The sequence below is a fragment of the Pipistrellus hanaki genome (assembly GCF_964339955.1).
Source record: "Pipistrellus hanaki genome assembly, chromosome: 8".
NCBI classification, from domain to species: Eukaryota; Metazoa; Chordata; class Mammalia; order Chiroptera; family Vespertilionidae; genus Pipistrellus; species Pipistrellus hanaki.
Window position 1 is genome coordinate 67,536,010 of NC_140510.1, and position 20,167 is coordinate 67,556,176.

A 20,167-nucleotide genomic window follows, 5' to 3' on the forward strand; every position below is an offset into this window, starting at 1 on the left:
TCCTTGTTCATTTAATGAATTTGAAGCACCTTTTTCAATAATCCTTTGATATTTGTTATCTTCCAGTCCTAGAAAACAGTGTCTTTTTGATGTATCCTAAGAGTTCATAGTAGAATATACTCACTGGAGATTAATTCAGCATTCCTAGACCTCAGGCTGGCTTTAGCAGGAAGTACCCTTTGGGTTGAAGTCAAGCTGAATGGTCTGAGAACCTCAGGACACTGACGTGGGAAGGTGATGTGGGCTCAGCACTTCCAGGTCTAGTTATTCCTTCTCTGTGGGTCTTAGAGAGACTCTCGTCAACCTGCTGCCCCCTCCCCTTTCCCCAGCCAGTACATCCCTTGCTTGATACCAGCTGCTCTTGCCCTTAGAATGCCTATATGAAGAGCTTTATAAGGAAAGAACTTGCAGAAATGGCTCTGAGGCTGTGCTGCTGGCCCTAGCTTAAACTTCACTGGCTGTGAGCATGGGGTTCCAGGACTGCAAAAGGAAGAGCTGAGAACTCCCCAGATTCAGCCGTTTGCTTTTTGGGCTCAGTGAGAGTGCCAACCAGGGGCTCATATCCACCTGGTCTAGTCAGAAGAAGGGCCTCCACCAGGATTGGGGTAGTCTTCCACCACAAAGCTTTACAGCAAGTATATACGCATAACATCTGTGAGGGCAGTGGCCATGTCTGCACCCCTAAATGGAATTCCCAGCACCCACTTCAGAACCTGGCACATAGTAGGTACTTGGTAAACATTTGTTAAATGAACCTGAACTCTAGGAGCTCGCAGCCTGGTGGGGGAGATAGGAAACAAGTAAACAAATAAATAATTGAAAAAGACAGTCATTTCGAAGGAAAATAATAGTGTGATATAAAAGAGCAAACACTTTAGATGATATGGTCAGGGGCCTGAAGTGACATTTAAACTGAGATCTGAAAGACGAGAAAGAACCAAGCACTTGAAGATCGGGGGAGATAGTACTATAGGAGGTGCCCTTAAGCCCCTGGTCAGTTCATGGCAATGCTGAGGAGGCAGTCTGCATGCCTATTTATCTAGATTTTTGTAGGCTATTTATAGAAAAAAAGAAGGGTCTACTGTTGATTCATGGTTAGTCTGTTCACCGCTGCCCCCACCCCTCACCGTTCCTTACATATCCAGCTTTGTTTTATAATGCCTTAGCCCTAGTGTTATTGACTGGGAATCAAAGGCTCCAGTGTGTGCCTGGCCATGAAGAACAATTATTTGTTTATGTGTCTGACTCCCTAGCCAGACTATGAGCTCCTTGAAGGCAGTGAACTCCATCTTCTCCTTAGGACACAGCACGCTATCTGGCCCACTCAACAATTTTGTTTAATGATTGAATTAATAATAACAGTTAATATTTATTGAATGCTTTCTATGTGCCAGGCAGTCTAGTGACATTTCACATGCGTTATCTCTATTAATCCTCATCCTAACTCTGTGGTGCAGGTGGTGTTATTATTCTCATTATCCAATTGGAGAAACTGGAGCTTAGCAAGGTAAAGTAATGGACTTGGGGTTTGAGCAGTTCAATTCCAGAGCCTACGCAGTTTTGGTTAAATAAAGTGTGTTTTCTGGTTGCCTTCAAGTAGCTGAGATTGATTGGAACTTTCAAGGGAAAGGACTTAATATGCTACATACACAATCTCTTTTTAACAATCCTCACAACAAGGCTCATTGAAAAGAATTATTTTATTCATTTACAGAGAGAAAATTGAGGTTCAAAGAGATTAAGTTAACTTAGCCAAGATCATAAAGACAAATACGTAAGTGGTGGACTTTTTTTCAAAACTAGTCCCATGTGACTCTACCTCTTGTGCTCTGTCCCCATTCTATGCTAACTATCGTCACTCGTAGTCGCTAGGCAGTAATCTGCTCCACTGACTGTGTTTAAGTCATTCAAAAGTTGTCCAGGCCTGTTGGGAGCCAGAGAGTCTATTCCTGAAAAAAGGGAACAGAATGGAGAACAGGCAGAGGAAAGGGGGAGAGTAGAGAGATTACCTTTTTAAAATCCTTTTTCAAAATTGAGAAATAATCCATATACCATAACATTTACCAAAAAGTATACACCGAAAGTGTCCAATAGTTTTTACAATAATAAATTGTTTTACAATATTCACAAGTTGTGTAACCATAACTACTGTCTACTTTCAGAACCTTTTCATCACCCCCAAAAGAAACCCTGTTCCCATATGCAGTCATTCTCCATTCCCCTTTTCCCCTAGCTGTTGGAAAACACTAACCTACTTTCTGTCTCTATGTGGATTTGCCTATTTGAAATATTTTATACAGATGGAATCATATAATATATGGTCTTTTGTGTCTGAATTCTTTCTCTTAGCATTGTTTTCAAGGTTCATCCATTAAGACAAGTATCAGCACTTCATTCCTTCAAACTCAACAAAATGTTTATGAAATCCATCCATGCAGTATGTAGCAGAAAGAGGGAGACAGAGATAGAAATATCAACAATGAGAGAGAAGCATTCATTGGCTGCCTCCTGCATGTCCCTTACTGGCGATCAAGTTGGCAATCTTGGCATGTGCCCTGACCAGAATTGAACCGTGACCTTCTGGTTCATAGGTTGATGCTCAACCATTGAGTCACAATCACCGGGCAGTACTCCTTTGTATGACAGAATAATATGCCAATTTTTGGCTATCTCATATTTTGTTTATCCATTTGTCAGGTGATGGGCAATTGGGTAGTGTTCACTTTGAGGTTATTATTATATGAATAATGCTGCTATGAAAATTTGTGTGCTAGTGTTTGTTAATCCTTACCCAAGGGTATTTTTTCCCATTGATTTTTTTAGAGAGAATGAAAGGGAGGGGGAGAGACAGAAAGAGAAACATTGATGTGAGAGACACATCGACTGATTGCCTCCTGCATGTGTCTCAATTGGGACCAGGGATGGAGCCTGCAACCAAGGTACTTCCCCTTGCCTGGAATTGAAACCATGACCCTTCATTTTGCAGGCCAACACTCTAACCACTGAGCCAAATTAGCTAGGATGTGTGTGCAAGTGCTTGTATGAACATATGCTTTCAATTCTTTTGGGTATATATGCTTAGAAGTACAATTGCTGAGTAGTATAGTAACTCTACATATAACTTTAAAAAAATATATTTTATTGACATTTTACAGAGAGGAAGAGAGAGGGATAGAGAGTTAGAAACATCGATGAGAGAGAAACATTGATCAGCTGACTCCCATACATCCCCCCACTGGGGATGTGCCCACAACCAGGGCACATGCCCCTGACCGGAATCAAACCTGGGACCCTTCAGTTCGCAAGCTGACGTTCTATCCACTGAGCCAAACCAGTTAGGGCTACATATAACTTTTTGAGGACCTGCAAAATTATTTTGTATCATGGTCTACCTTTTATTAATAGTTTTTTATTAATTGAAATATAAGGTACATATTAGTACAGAAAAGTGCCCATATCACAAGCATATAGGTTAAAGAATTATTACAAAATGAACATAGCCATATAATCAGCACTCAAATCAAGAACTAAAAAATTGTCAGTACTTGGTACCTACCACCTTCAAAGGGTAACCACACTTCTAACTTCCAACATGATAGATTAATATGTCTATTTTGAATTTCATATAAATGGAATCTTATGGTATATACTCTTTTGTGTCTGATTTCTTTCACTCAACAAAATGTTTATGAAATCCATCCATGTAGTATGTAGCAGTACTTTGTTAATTTTTAAAAAATATGTTTTTATTGATTTTAGTGAGAGGAGAAGGGAGAGAGAGAGATAGAACATGGATGAGAGATGAGAAAGAAACATCAACATCTATGGGCTGCCTCCTATATACCCCCTACTGGGGATTGAGCCTGGGCTTGTGCCCTCACCATGAATCAAACCAGTGACCTCTTGATGCATGAGTTGATACTCAACCACTGAGCCACATAGGCTGGGTTAATTTTCATTTCTGTATAATATTTCATTGTAAGACTGTACCACAATTTATTTATCCATTTATGTTGGATATACAGGATGGGGCAAAAGTAGGTTTACAGTTGTGAGTATGCAAAACACAGTTTATTCTTGTATTATTATTTATTATTATTATTACAGCATTTTCCATATGAACAACTGTAAACCTACTTTTGCCCCACCCTGTATACACGGGTGGAATGGTTGTTTCGTAGTTATGCATATGTTTAGATTTAGTAGCTATTTCCAAAGTGATTATATCAATTTATACTCACACCAGCAGTATTATGAGAGTCCTAGTTGTATCATATCCTTGTCAACATTTGTGTTATCTGTCTTTTTCCTTTTAGCCATTATTGTGGTTTTGATTTCCCTAATGACTGAGGTCCTGTACATTTGCATATAAATATTAGTCATTTAGATATGACCAAGCCCTTTGCTAATTCTCTGTTGTGTTGTCTTCTTCTTATTGATTTTTAAGAATTCTTTATATATTCTGGAAACAAATCTTTGTTGGTTACTTGTATTGTAAATATTTTCTCCCATTTTATTTATTTATTTATTTGTTTATTTATTTATTTTTCCTTTTACATTTTTCTATTAAATTATTATCTGTATACATATTTTAACATTGCCCTCCCCCCTCCCATACATACCCTCCCTCTCCATTGGTTGTATTTATATGCATGCATACAAGTCCTTCGGTTGATCTATTATCTCCCCCAGATCTCCCTCCCCTCCCCGCTGTAATTTGACAGTCTGCTTGTTGTTTTACTGTTTCTATATCTATCTTTTGGTTCATCAGTGTATAATGTTCTTTATTATCCATAAATGAGTGAGGTCATGTGGTGTTTCTCTTTCATTGACTGGCTTATTTCACTCAGCATGATGTTCTCCAATTCCATCCAGGTTGCTGCAATTTTCTCCCATTTTATAGCTTACTTTTTTTTTTTTTTTTTTTTTTTTTTTGACCTTTTGATGAACAGAGGTTCTTAATTTTATTCTTTTCACCTTTTTTTTTTTTTAACCAGACTTTTTATTTTTCTATTACAGTTTACATTCAATATTATTTTGTATTAGCTTAAGGTGACCAGCATAGTGGTTAGAAAATCACATACTAGTCCTGCCCAGTGTGCTCAGTGGTTAGAGTGTTGGCCTATGCACTGAAGGGTCATGGGTTCTATACCTGGTCAAGGGCACATGCCTAGGTTTTAGGTTCAATCCCCAGCCTGGATCGGGGCATGTGAGGGAGGTAACCAATTGATGTGTCTCTCTCACATGGTTATTTCTCTCTCTCTCTCTCTCTCTCTCTCTCTCTCTCTCTCTCTCTCTCTCTCTTTCCCCTCCCCCTTCCTTCCTTCCACTCTCTCTAAAAGTCAATGGAAAAAATATACTCAGGTGAGAATTAACAAAAATGAAAGTTATATACTTTACAAAATGTTCCTCCTGATACTTTATTTATTATTATTATTTTTTTTTACAGAGAGGAAGGGAGAGGGATAGAGAGTTAGAAACATTGATGAGAGAGAAACATTGTCAGCTGTCTTCTGCATGCCCCCTACTGGGGATGTGCCTGCAACCAAGGTACATGCCCTTGATCGGAATCAAACCCAGGATCCTTCAGTCTGCAGGCCGACACACCGGTTAGGGCCCTCCTGATATTTTCTTTAAAAAAATTTATTGATTTCAGAGAGGGAGAGGGAAATAGAAACATCAATGATGAGAGAGAATCATTGATCAGCTGCCTCCTGCATGCCCCCCTACTGGGCAAGGAATTAAACCATGATCTTCCAGTTCATGGGTTGACGCTCAACTACTAAGCCACCCTGGCTGGACCCTCCTGATATTTTCAATACTCACTTGGTACCATACATAGTTATTGCAATAATATTGATTATATGCTATACTTTACATCCCTGTGACTATTTTGTAACTACCAAAGTCCTTTCACTTTTTTCACCCAGTCTCCCAACACCCCTTCCCTCTGGCAACCATCAATCTATTCTCTGTATCTATGTATCTATTTTAATTTTTTTTGTTCTTTAGATTATACATATAAGTGAAATGATATGGCATTTGTCTTTCTCTAACTGACTTATTTTACCTAGCATAATACCCTCTAGGTCCATCCAGGCTGTCACAAATGGTAAAATCTCATTTTTTATGGCAGAGTAATATTCCATTGTATATATGTACCACAACTTTTTTTTTTTTTTTTAATCTACTTGTCTATTTATGGGCACTTGGGTTGCTTCCTTATCTTGGCTATTGTAAATAATGTTGCAATGAACATAGGGATGCATATAGTCTTTCAAATTAGTGTTTTGGGTTTCGTCAGATATATATCCAGAAGTGAAGTCACTGGGTCACAAGGCGGCTCCTTAGTAGCTGCACCAGTCTGCATTCCCACCATCAGTGCATGAGGGTTCCCTTTTTTCCACATTCTCAACAGCATACTTGTTTTTGTTGATTTATTGATGATAACCATTCTCACGTGTGTGAGATGATGTCTTATTGTGGTTTTAATTTGCATTTCTCTGATAATTATGATGTTGAGCATCTTTCATTTATCTCTTGGCCATCTGTATGTCCTCTTTGTAGATATGCCTATTCAGCTAGAGGTTCCTAATTCTAATGTAGTCCAATTTATCAAAAAATTTTTTTCTTTATGATCTGTTAAGAAATCTTTACCCACCTAAAGTCATGGAGATCAGGCCTTGCACATGAGTGTGTGTGTGCGCGTGTGTGTGGTGTGATGTGTGGTGATTATTCTATCACTCTATAGAATAAGATGTTGCAGGGTGGAGAGGACACTGTGTCATCCTACAGGGAGCAGGCAGAGTGGTGTCAGGGAACTCATGAGATCACAACCTCAGTGGGCTGTGTTCCCAGCTGTCAAGCGTGTAATCCGGAGTGAAAGAGAATCCCTTTGGTGGTAGATGTTCTACAGAGAATGCTGCTGGGTCCTCTAAATCACCTCTGTGCCCTGCAGCCCCAGCTGACTGTCCTCTGACTCCACTAAAACAGAAGAGAGAAAAGGAAAAAAGGAAATGGCACTTACGAGCTGAGCTCGTGGCACAGGGCAGGGATCCGCGCTCTCAGAGCCAGATGCCTGCCTTGGAGCTGTGTGTTTCTTTTTGTTACTAAATCTGATGCCTTTTCCTTCCTGCGTTCGACCACATTGCTTCATTTCCATTTGGGAAAAGGTTGGTGAGATGGCTGGATTTGAGAGAGGTGCAAAACTATCATTCCGACTTACAACCCCCCCCCCCCCCCCCCCCCAGGCTGGTTGGAGCCCCCTTCCTGAGCCGGAGCCAACAGGAACTGCTTGTTCTTCTTGGAGAAGGAGGGGGGAGTGAAAAGAAGGAATGAGAGTTTGCTACTGCACTTTCCGAGGGCCTCTGAGGATCCCCCCCCCCCGCCCCCTCCCAGGAAACCACTTTTGTCCCCCCAGCCCCTTTGCTGCTGTCAGTCGCTCTCCAGACTAGAAAGCCCTGGTTTGTGCTGTGCCTGGGTGGGGCTTCGGGACAGTTAGGGCTCTGGCCCCCCGAAGGGGAGGGGGTGCTTAAGGAGTGAGCAAAGGGTCACAGCTTAGGCTGTACCATTTGCTTGTCACCTTGAGAAGTTCCACCTTGTCTAGCAAAACCTCCTTTCAGAGGCAGCCACCACAAAGGGCTCTTATGAGAGCAGCGGCCCCTGCCCCCACCTTCACTTCCACTCCCTTTGCCATTATTTTTCTTTTGGGGCAGAGCTGAGGGGCCTTCCTGCTATGACTTTGAGGGGCTGTACTTATTTTAAAAGCAATTTAGAATCTAGAGCCTCCCCATACCAGAGATTCGTTTTCCTGGTTTTCTGGTGCCATTGGAGGATATTCAAGGGGTTCAGTCAGCTTTCCTTCTCTGGAGGGCATTGTGTCTTTTCCCTCTTCAGACTTTTGGGCTATTTGGAGATTTAAGGAAGAAGGTGAGAGCTAGCATCTAGTAGGACTCGACTTCAGAACAGGAACCAGCCTTCTTCTGGGGTGGGTGGGAGGGAGAAATGGGGGTCTCGTTGGGTGATTCTAAAAGGTATCAGAGTGAATGGTTCAGTGTATGTGCTGGAGCTCAGCTTCCTGGGTCTCTCCCCTCCCCATACTGCCACTTTTAGCTGTGGGCTTGGCCAAGTTACTTAACCTCTCTGAGCCTTTGTTTTCTCAAATACAGAATGAGAATGATTTTAGTGTCTAACTGATAGGGTTGCTGTGGAGATCAATTGGGATAATGCATTAAATGCTTAGCCTAGTGCCTAGTACCTCAAACGCATTACAAAATGTCAATCTTTTTTTAAAAATATATATTTTATTGATTTTTCACAGAGAGGAAGAGAGAGGGATAGAGAGTTAGAAACATCGATGAGAGAGAATCATCGATCAGCTGCCTCCTGCATGCCCCCCACTGGGGATGTGCCCTCAACCAAGGTACATGCCCTTGCCCGGAATCGAATCCGGGACCTTTCAGTCTGCAGGCCGACGCTCTTATCTGCTGAGCCAAACCGGTCCTGTCACAAAATGTCAATCTTACCAATATCATCCAAGCATTTCGTTTGGACCTCTCTATGTTGTTTTTCTTCCCACCTTTCCTCTCTTCTGATTGTATAGTTCAGGGTGCTAAGTAGGTCTCGAGTGGAACTACAAAAACATAAATAATATCAACAAGACTGGTCTTTAATCTCAAATTGTTTTGAACTCTGCACCTATCTTATCTCCATTGTATGTCCAGGACCATGAGAGAGAGAGAGTGAAGCAGCAAAGGTAACCCATTTTGGTAGGCAGCCACAAAGCAAGTGAACTAATGATTTGACTAGATTGCATACATGCATGCTTGAGTGTATGTATATGTGCATTCATCCATCCTCCCACCTTGCTTTAAAAGCGTGGAGGGGTGACTAGACTATAATTAATTTGCAAGTTTCAAATTCAAGATTAAGTTCAGGCCTCTGTTTTTCCTTAGCCGAGCCCAGCGTTGAGTGGGTGGTGCTCAGGAGTCAGAGGCGGAGGGGAGAGCACGCAGAGGTCAGTGGCGGCAGGCGGAATGGTCAGGGTAGGCCTCATGCGGCACAGACCCAAACAAAGCTAAACCAGACCAAACACAGGAGCAGTGTCAGCCGTCTCGTCGACTTCACATACGATCTTCAAGGGCAGCGTGCCTTGTATATTTAGGGTACTGTGTTCTCTCCCAAATCACCAAGGCTTGTGCTCAATGAACTGAGAGAACAGAGGGGTATTCTGTGAGGAATAAAACAGAGGAACCCCTCGGGGTTGGATCTTGCTTGAAACTCAGAAACAGCTCATCCAAGTGAGATGCTATGCAAATATTTAAAGTGAGAAGAAGGGAGAGGGAGACGCTTTTCTTTAAAAAATCTGAACATCACCACCATCTCTCTCTCTCCCTCTCTCTCTCTCTCTCTCTCTCTCTCTCTCTCTCTTTTTTTTTCTTTATCCTATGAAAAACCATTTGGCTGTGCCCTGGCTGGTGTGGCTCAGTTGGTGGTTGGAGCATTGTCCTGTGGCACTGAAAGGTTTTGAGTTCAGTCCCTGGATTGATGTTTTCTCTCTCTCTCTCTCTCTCTCTCTCTCTCTCTCTCTCTCTTTCTCTCTTTCTCTCTCTCTCTCCCTTTCCCACCCACCCCCTGCCCCTTCCACTCTCTCTAAAGATCAATGGAAAAGTATCTTCATGTAAGGATTAACAACAAAAAAATGTAAACCATATAATTTCACTCTTTGTTTATGAACTCTTAACGGCTTCCCATCTTACAGGGGGAAAAAGCTGATAGATTTCATTATTTCACAATCTATATATATAAAAGCCTAAGTGACCTGCTGGTAGCTGTAATGTGCACTGACCACAAGGAGGCAGATGTTCAACGCAGGAGGGGAAACCACAGGCATGGAAACATGGAACAGACTGATGAATCTCAAAGAGAAGGGGGGAGGAGACATGGCAGGAAGAGATTAACCAAAGACCTTATATGCATACTAGAGGCCCAATGCATAGAATCATGCATTGATGGTATCCCTCCGCCTGGGCTGCAGGGATCGGGCTGAAACTGGCTCTCCAACATCCCCTGAAGGGTCCTGGATTGTGAGAGGGCTCAGGCCAGGCTGAGGGACCCCACTGGTGCACAAATCCGTGCACTGGGCATCTAGTTTTAAATAAATACAGATGCACATGGATACCTGCCATGCTCTGATATAGTGTGGCCATCTAATTTATTGTCCAAATTGGGACACTTACAAGAGAAAAAGGGAGCTCTGTTAACAAACAATAAGCATAAACTGGAATGAATCCAGGCAAACAGAGCCTGGTCACTTGACCCAGATATGTGGATTATACTCTCACTTCCACTTAGGTCTTTTTAAAACGTCACCTATACAATTGAAACTAGCAAAAATAAGATTGAATGCAAACTATAGTTAAAGAAAATTTTAAAAAATGTCACTTTCTCAGTGAAGCCTTCTTTGACCTCTTTTTACATAAAGTTGCAATACAATCCTGTCCCTGTACCATTATGCTTGTGCAGATTTATTTTTCTCTATGGAGCTATCATGATCTTGATCTCCCTCTCTAGAATGTACACTTCAAGAGGGCAAGTTTTTTTTTTTAAATAAATCTTTATTGTTCAGATTATTAGAGTTCTTCCTTCCCCCCGCCCCACTCCCCATAGCTCCCCTCCACCCCGTTCCCACCCCACCCTTACCTCCCTCCTCCACTGTCTCATCCATAGGTGTATGATTTTTGTCCAGTCTCTTACCGCACCCCACACCCCTTTCCCCCTGAGAATTTTCAGTCCACTTTCTTTCTATGCCCTGATTCTATGATATTCACCAGTTTATTCTGTTCATCATATTTTTTATTCACTTGATTTTTAGATTCACTTGTTGACAGATATGTATTTGTTGTTCATAATTTTTATCTTTACCTTTTTCTTCTTCTTCCTCTTTTTAAAGAATACCTTTCAGCATTTCATATAATACTGGTTTGATGGTGATGAACTCCCTTTAGCTTTTTCTTATCTTTGAAGCTCTTTATCTGACCTTCAATTCTGAATGGTAGCTTTGCTGGAGAGCTAAGAGAGTAATCTTGGTTGTCGGTTCTTGCTGTTCATCACTTTGATTATTTCTCGCCACTCCCTTCTGGCCTGCATAGTTTCTGTTGAGAAATCAGCTGACAATTATATGGGTGCTCTCTTGTAGGTAACTAATTGTTTTTCTCTTGCTGCTTTTAATATTCTCTTTGTCTTTTGCTCTTGGCATTTTAATTATGATGTATCTTGGTGTGGTCCTCTTTGGATTCCTTTTGTTTGGGGTTTTGTGCACTTCCTGAGCTTGTTAGTATTTCTTTCACCAGGTTGGGGAAGTTTTCTGTCATTATTTCTTCAAATAGGTTTTTAGTATCTTGTTCTCTCTCTTCTTCTGGCACCCCCATAATTCAGATGTTGGTATTCTTTAAGTTATCCCAGAAGCTTCTTACACTACCTTCATATTTTTGGATTATTTTTTCTTTTTGCTTTTCCGGTTGGGTGTTTTTTGCTTCTTTGTATTTCAAATCTTTGACTTGATTCTTGTGATCCTCTAGTCTGCTGTTGGATCTCTGTATATTATTCTTTATTTCAGTCAGTGTATGCTTAATTTCTAGTTGGTTCTTTTTCATATCCTCAAGGGTCTCACTAAATTTATCGGCGTTTTCTAGAAAATTCTTGAAAAAGCTTATAACCGTGTTTTTGAATTCTATATCCTCCATTTCTTTCATTTGTGACCTGTTTCTTTGTCTCCACATTTTGGCTGCTTCCCTATGTTGATAGAGTGGCTTTGTGTGCTAGGTGTCCTATAGGGCCCAGTGGCTCAGCCTTTCCAGTTACTTGAGGTGCATCCCTTTGTCGGCTGTGTGTACAGTCTTGTTGAATTTAAGCCTTTATTGTTGTTGGTATCACTGGGAGGAATTGACCTTTAGGCCAATTGGCTGTGAGGATCAGCTGTGTCTACCATGTGAGAACTTCAGTGCTTGAGACACTCTTATGAGGCAAGACTTGCTTCAGTGGGGCTTTGGTGCTCACTGAGTCTGCCCCCTGAGTGTGTCCCTTATGAATCTGAGGAGTTGTAATCTGGATATTCCCACTCTGACCACTGGGTACATTGGCTCTTGGATCTCCAAGTAGATGCTAATTTAGCCTCTGCCTGAGGCCACCCAGCAGGAGCTATGGAGAGATCTGCAAATTCCTCTTCTTTGTTTGGGTTTTGGAGGTGCCCAGATGAGGCCCAGCTGTGAAGCAATGCAAACTACTGTGGGGCCTTAGGCCTTCTTTTGGATGCTCTGGGCCTCTCTATCTCAGCTGCAGTTTGTTAGGTAAGTTTAGAATTCAAAAGATCAGGCCAGTCATATGCAAAAGCCTCTGTGCACAGTTTGGGTGGGTCAGGGTCTCAGGGCAGAACAAACAGCAATGACTTCCCGTCAACCCTTTCCTAAGAGGCCCCCAGGTCTCAGTGTCCCTTGGTAATCGCTGCAAGCATCTCTGAGAGAAAGCCGCCCTAGAGTTCTGCCTGATGCCAGACAGTCCAGTTTCTCCCCTTATGAATGTGGGTTCCCAGAGTCTTATCCGGAATTGGAGTTCAGAGCAGTCGGGAGCTTGTGTTTCCCTCCCGATTGAAAAAGACAGCTGCATTATCAGTTGCCAGCCCTTTCCGTTCTCATGCGCACCTTCATACCTCTGCACTTTACATCCGCAGCTCCTCTGAGTCTCAGTGTGCGTTTCTTTTTCCTTCTACTTGTAGAATTTTCACTCAGCCAGCCTTCCTGTGGTTCTGGATGATGTCCGTTTTTTAGTTGTAGTTTTGAAGTGGTTGTTCAGGTGTTTACCTATGCTGCCATCTTTGTTTCTTCCAGGTTTTTTTTTTTTTTTTTAAGTTTCTGTTGTTCAGCATACTATATCCCCAGCATCTAAATTAGGGGTGTCGAACTCAATCAGAGAAGGGGCCAAAATCTAAAATCCAGCCTAAATCGCGGGCCGAATGGTTTACTGAACAGTCATAAACTGACAATGTCATAAACTGACAGCGGAGTGCCGTGATGACAGCGCGGTGCGGGCCACATTGCAAGGCCTGGCGGGCTGGATTTGGCCCGCGGGCCTTGTGTTTGACACATGTGATCTAAATCATCCTGAACACTGTAGGTGGTCAGTAAATATTTGGTGAATAAAGTATGAAAAGAGGTCACATAGATGTAGTGGAAAGACTAAAAAGGGAACCTAGAGGAAGCTTCTGATTCCACTTTATTGTATCAGTTTGGAGCCAAGGAAGCCATGTCAGGCAGTTGTATTGTAGAAAAACAAAAGGAAATTCCCACTGGCACATCTTTACTTCAGAATGCAAAGTCCTTTGCAGTCTGGTGGATATGAATTAGCCTCCTGGTCTCATTCCCCGGAGATACATCTGTATAGCCTGTCTTTTCACACCTTTGTGCCTCAGAAACTTCTAGCACATTCATAGTCTAACCTAGCAAGGCTGACCTTGATGTCCCCACCTCCCAAGCTTTTCTGAGGACTTTCAGTGAAGATTCGTCCCCTTCTCCTCTGGTTCCTATTACCTGTTGTTTATAATTCTCTTATAGCATAACACTTGAAAAAAATGTATCTTCATATATATCTCCTTCTCTCCCTTTGAGACAGGGACTCTGACTCACTCCTTTTCTGAGGAGGGGAGGACTGATGCATCCATTTCCCTGCCCTTAGTCATGCAGGGCTTGGCACATGGTGGAGTCTCACCTTTGCCGAGTAGCATTGATTCTGGTTAATCAGATGAACACATTATACAGTAGAACACATTACACAATATTCTTCCCCTCCCCATCCTGGGCAGTGACCCGCTTTGTGGCTGGTACACCTTGCTCCTGGCTCAGTCATACTTAGAGCAGGGGCACTGCTATTTGCTTTTCTTAGTCCTGACTCCAGCATTCTCCCTTTGATCTCTGCCACCCGCCCCGGCTCGCCCCTGCCATTGTCCTGGGCAAGGAACTTAAGTTTCTCCTTCCCAGACTCAGGCCTCTACACCTCTCTCCCCTAGCACATTCTGCAGATGCTGCCCAAGGAATCAGTGGTGACAGGGAATGGCTAGAAAAAGATTAAGGTTATGGCTTTTCAACTCCTGAGGCTTCCAGGGAGGGCCAGCTGTCTTTTTTTATGTTTCCTTTTTTTCTCGTCACCAGAGGAAGCTTGTTCCTGAGCTGGATGGAACATATAAGCAGATGATCTGTGATTTGAGGGATTGAGGGTTGTGATCCTGGGAAAGGCCATATTTCCCTTTTTAAAAATTTTTTTATTTTATTTTATTTTACTGATTGAAGAGGGGAAGAGAGAGGGAGAGAGAGAGATAGAAACATCAATGATAAGAGAGAATCATTGATCAGCTGCCTCCTGCATGCCCCCTACTGGGGATAGAGCCTGCAACCCGGGCATATTCCCTGACCAGGAATCAAATCATGACCTCTGGTTCACAGGTCAACACTTAATAACCACTGAGCCATGCCAGCGGGCTACATTTCTCTTTTAATGAAAATTCTGCTATTCAGAGAAGTAAGTAGAGTAGTCATTATATTTATGGGCCCTGAAGTCAGACTGGATTCTAACTCTGTCCCATCACTTAATAGCTGTGGCTTCCTCGGGGAAATGGGACATACTATTGCCAACCATGTTCATTTATGCTCAAATAGTTATTGCTCCCTTACTGTGGGCCAGATTGTTCTAGGTGCCAAGGAAATATCAGTGAATAAGACAAAATGGTCTAGAACAGTGTCTAACACACAGTAAATATCAGCAAATGGACAAATATTCATTTCCTAGTCCTTTGGCAGCAACTGTAGTACCAGATCTCTCTCAGAAGGGGAAGGATAGAGGGAGGGCTAACATATATAGGTTCTAGATTTGGACTCAGGTCCAGGACGGCACTGGCATTCGTGGCCTCTCAGTCCTGGCACTTCATTTTGAGACTAAGTACATGAGCTGACTACAGATCACCCAGGAAAATGGATAAGTCTGTTTAGTTCCATAGAAAGGGTAGGAGATTACCCTGGCTGCCAGGTTCTACCTAGCCCATTTGTACAAACAGTACAGTGCCAGCCAAGCTGTGTATGGATGACGCAGAGAGGCCACATCTCTTGAGAAAAATGAAGGGAGATTCTAGAGACATGAGGTAGAAGGGAGGGCTCTCTGGCTGTGGAATAAGGACCTTCTGGGGGAGGAGGTGGCCTGGGGATTGGAGAGCTGAACCTGGAAGGAGAGTCAGGTGAGGTGGAGGTGCATGGCTTGATAGTTGGCCTTTCCTGCTTCAGTTTTTTCCTCTGATAATGATGCAGAAGACAGCTGTTTTATTCCTAGTGTGACTGGCTGGAGTAAAGTTTGCACTCATGGCTTCTGATTCATTGTCTGTGGCTTTCGGTGCAAGTCCAAGACTGGTATAATCTTTCCGGTGGGAATCAAGTTAGAGTAGAAATGTATGTTACATTTCTTGGGATCAGCAAGTTTTTCAGCTGCCACCATAAGATAACTGTATAGTCTTGACTATGGTTCACAATTACTTCAGTGCTTCTCCTGCAAACTCTTCTATCTTTCTCCCACAGTGCATTTTCAGAAATGAATGCCCTTATAGCCCAGAGAAAGTGCCCTTGACAAGAGATACGGGCCAATCCAGGATTCTTGGGTTGGTTCCCATATGAGCTACTGGCATGGCTTCCTTGGAGACCTGCTAACTTGGCTGGGAACCATAACAATTTGCATGCATAGGGATAGATGAAGTAGTTCTGGACCATTTCCAAGTGGCTCAAGTGCAGCCAGGTTTGGGAACACCGGATACCATACTCTTTCATCTTGTTTTTATTGCACTTTCTTCAGTCTTCAGTATTATTTCACTTCAGTTCAGCCAATATATGAAAGTCAAACTAGGCAAAGCATTTTGCTGTGAATATAAATCCATAGTTTATTCTTTATTGAAGGAAACATAAATATAATGTGATTTTAACAATGTTTCTCAACTTTTTTTTTCATTATCACCTCCCTAAGGAACCTTTTAAGACATTTTCCCCTAATCACGCCCCTCAGCAAATCTTAACATTAAAAGGATACCAAAATTCTGTTTATGTTTATACGTATCTGTGCTTTATACTTTAAAGAGTAAGATTGTTTTCATCCCCTCAAGAACCAATTTTCACCCCGTCGGGGGCAATATCTGTCATGTGAGTTCATGGATATGACAAATCACAGTGGGATTACAGTAGGAATATTATATGTCAGTTTAGCCTCCAAAGCTTTGTAAACTACAATATTTCTCCCATCACCTCTGATGAAACATCATGACTCCATAATTTTTTCTTGTCCCTCAGTCTGTCATTCCCCTATTGCTCTCACTTTCCTAACCTAAATCCCATCGCTCATCATTTTTCTCTCTAGTATGGAGACTTAAGAGTGAACTTAATTAAAATAGTAATCTGTGCAGCTCAAGGATAATTTAGGGACAGTGATTTCCTAAAATAGTCCTCTAAAGATCACCCATTTAGAAGAAAGAGCCTAGAGACTTATGGGGTATTAATGGTAAAACATAATAGATCTAAATATTGGAGGAAAGAAAGATATACATTTGGAACTTGCCTTTCAGGGAAGATTACTCAAGAGTCCTATGTATTGGTCTCATCAGGCTTGGATATGGGTGCCCTCAGATATGGATCTGACTTCTTTATGTCAATTCTTTTGGGGTTGATGCCAGTGGAATATCAAGTCCCTTTTCTCTAGAAACAATGTAATCAATGACAGCATCTCCTCTCTGCTATAGAAACTACCAGAGGCATGCAGTGTTGGTGATGGGAGACCCTTTGTCACGAATCTACAAAATCTGTATATGGCAGTCACCAGACAAGAGGTCCAAGTGAGACAGAAGCATCAGGACGCTGGTGAGTAGCTCCAGAGGAACTTGGTCTCCCGGGGTTAAAGTTAGGGTCTGGGTTTGTACAGTGTAGATCTGTGTTAGCTACTTGTGACTAAGTTTAGATTAATAAGACTTAAATAAAATGAAAATGTTATTTCCTCGCTTGCTCCAGCCACATTTCAAGTGCTCAGCAGCCGTAGAGGCTGCAAGTTGGACAGCAGAGATACAGACCATTTCTTTCACTGCAGAAAGTTCTATTAAACTGATCTAGGCACTTAGGAGAATTAGTAAGAGAACCAGGAGAAAGATGAATCTCCATGCCTGACTGAGACTGATAGAAAATGTGTAGAACAGTTGGCTATTTTGAGGCAAGGAAGCTCTTTTCCTATCTGGTGAAAGTGGGCCTGGGACTCTTCAGAGTAGAAACAGAGCTGTTTGGAAGTCAGCTGGAAGTTGCATGTGTGGCTACTTCTGTCTGTTTATATATTAATTAGAGGCCCGGTACATGAAATTCATGCACGGGGAGAGGGGTCCCTCAGTCCAGCCTGCACCCTCTCGCAATTCAGGACCCCTTGGGGAATGTCTGACTGCCAGTTTAGGCCCAATCCCACAGGGATCCCTGCAGAATAGGGCCTAAACTGGCAATCAGACATCCCTCCCGCAAACTGGACTGCTGGTTCCTAACTGCTCGCCTGCCTGCCTGCCTGATTGCCCCTAACCACTCACCCTGCCTGCCTAATCACCCCTAACCACTCACCCTGCCTGCCTCATCTCCCCTAACCACTTGCCTGCCTGCCTGATTACCCCTAACCCCTCTGCCTGCTTGCCTAATTGCCCCTAACCACCTCTGCCTGCCTACCTGACTGCCCCTAACTGCTCTCCTGCCTGCCTGCCTGACCACCCCTAACCACTCTGGCTGCCTGCCTGATTGCCTCTAACCGCTTGCCTGTCTGCCTGATCACCCCTAACTGCCTCTGCCTGCCTTCCTGATCAACCCTAACCATCTCTGCCTGCCTTCCTGATTGCCCCTAACCACTTGCCTGTCTGCCTGATCACCCCTAACTGCCTCTGCCTTGGCTCCTGCTGCTGTGGCTTCATCTGGAAGGACAGGATTTCCAGAATGACGTCTGGGAGTTTGATCGGCTGTCTGGTCTAATTAGCATATTAAGCTTTTATTATTATAGATACCAATCCTAGCCTTTGTCAAATGCCTGGTAAATTCTGATATCTTCCTTGATCTTTCTGAGTTTAGGAGATCCTCAGACCTCAAGTAGTGCCTTTGCACAAGGAACTGATAGCCAACTTCTGAACCAGCCAGAAGAGCCAGTTTCCTCATCACCATCTCTCCCAGTGCCTGACAAAGAAGAGCCCACAGTGAGTCCTGAGGAGCTTCCTGGATGGAGTTCTAATCATTGGATAAGTCCATAGCCTCTAAGTCTGTGGTTCCTGGAATTGCTACCTAGTTTATTTTGCTTTAATAATATTGGGGGATATTTGTCACCAGGCTTCCAAACTGTGGCTTTCTGGATGGACCTTGACTTCTTTACTATCTTAGCCACTTCCAGTGATGGTCTGTGAGGTTATTTCCTAGAGGAGAAGGGATATAAGCACCTACTGCATATATTTTTTAATTGATTTCAGAGAGGGAATATCAATGATGAGAGAGAATCATTGATTGGCTGCCTCCTGCATGCCCACACTGGGTATTGAGCCCATAACCCAGGCATGTGTCCTGACCATGCCTGGGTTATGGGCTATGAAGGTTGACCTATGAACCATGACCTCCTGGTTCATAGGTCAACCTTCAACCACTGAGCCTCACTGGCTGGGCATCCTGCCTAGGGTTTTTTTTGTTTTGTTTTGTTTTTTTATCATATAGACTCCAAAACACTGTGTCAACCACCTCAAGAAGGCCTCATCCTAACCAGAGCTGTAGGAGGAAGAAAGGTCCTTTCCTAACTGAAGTAGAACTGTTCAAAACCCCTATTAACTTAGGTTGCTTTTTTTCTCTAGGGTACTTCAGGCCCTGTGAAGAGACCTCAGCTGTCCAAGGTCAAGCGGAAGAAGCTAAGGGGGCTTTTCAGTTAAGCCACTGTCTCAACTGCTGAGGATGGACCTGGAGAACAGTTACTGGTGCCACTTTGAAAGGAGCTTCTGGGGCAACAGGATCTCTGATAAAGTTATGTCATCAGAGGCTGGATCACTAAAGTTCATATTCACAGGCCACCTGAATGAGTGCTATTAACTGAAAGAATCTTGGCTCCACCCATTGGGCATTGGCCTGTCCCAGTGGAAGCCAGGCTCTGGGAATCCCATACCTTCCTCTCTTTTGGTGGAGGCTCTCTAGACCCACGACCCTACCATGGACTTTAGGTGTACAGAACAAGTCAGCACAACATGCTTAGGAAGCCTTGCCTACCTTTCTCGAGTCCCTAGCCAATTCCAGGTGCTCCTCAGAGACCCACTTCTCTCTTTAGCATGGAACAAAAAGCCCTCACACTCCCCTGCTTTTGAGAGTACTTATCCTTTGGAACACATTACCCACTTCACGTTACTGGACCCCACTCCATTGTTGTCTCTTATAAAGTCTAGGGCCTCAGCCCAATCATTTTGTTCCTCATATGCTTCTCTAATATGGCTTGTGCTAAGCTTCCATGTGGGAACTTTGATCTTGAGAACAGTCTCCATGGTGGGCACAGGAAAGAGCAGATGGCTTATGCTCTCTTTTGCCTAATTGATGTGGTGGTGGTTTTTTGTGTTTCTAAGGCATAGACAACAGGTTAAACTACAGTAGGGCCAAGGTAGTTTCCCACTGGAATGAGAGAAAAAACTTTTTTACCTTCCCATCTTTTGCTCCACTTCAAATAACATAGTAACTAGAAGACCTAGAAAAGATAGGATGACAGGGAACAGGAAATTGCCACAGGAGTTCTCTGGGACAACATAATTGACTTATAGAATGAATAGTGCTTAGTAAGAAAAAACATAAAGGCTGTATGAGATAGTCAGAATCTTAGAAAGTCAACTCTGACAGATTTGGACAATGTAGCAAACCAGATTGGCAAAATCCCTTGTCCTTCTCTGCTAAGTTTTCCTATATGGGTATACCATCTGAAACTCTATCTTGGAAAGACAGGAAGGAAAGTAGAACTCAGATGGTAACTGGGCTCTGTAGGGTAGAGGAAGGGGTTCAGGGGCAGAACCCACAGAGGCCTTTTCTGGTTTATTTACATATGGTGGTCAAATACTTCCTCACCC

The 20,167-nt window shown here is 42.9% G+C and overlaps 1 protein-coding gene across 4 annotated transcripts in view; it reads left to right on the plus strand.

The window, feature by feature from the left end:
* NHEJ1 (non-homologous end joining factor 1) overlaps window positions 1-19,305 on the plus strand; it is an 81,158-nt gene extending 61,853 nt beyond the window's left edge. For all 4 annotated transcript variants that reach the window (XM_084893105.1, XM_084893108.1, XM_084893106.1 and 1 more), the window contains exons 6-8: window positions 16,817-16,934; window positions 18,162-18,283; window positions 18,923-19,305. In XM_084893105.1, the coding sequence (XP_084749231.1) occupies window positions 16,817-16,934; window positions 18,162-18,283; window positions 18,923-18,997 (315 nt within the window). In that variant the 3' untranslated portion in view covers window positions 18,998-19,305. The remainder of the gene's footprint in view (window positions 1-16,816; window positions 16,935-18,161; window positions 18,284-18,922) is intronic.
* The last annotated feature ends 862 nt before the right edge of the window (window positions 19,306-20,167 follow it).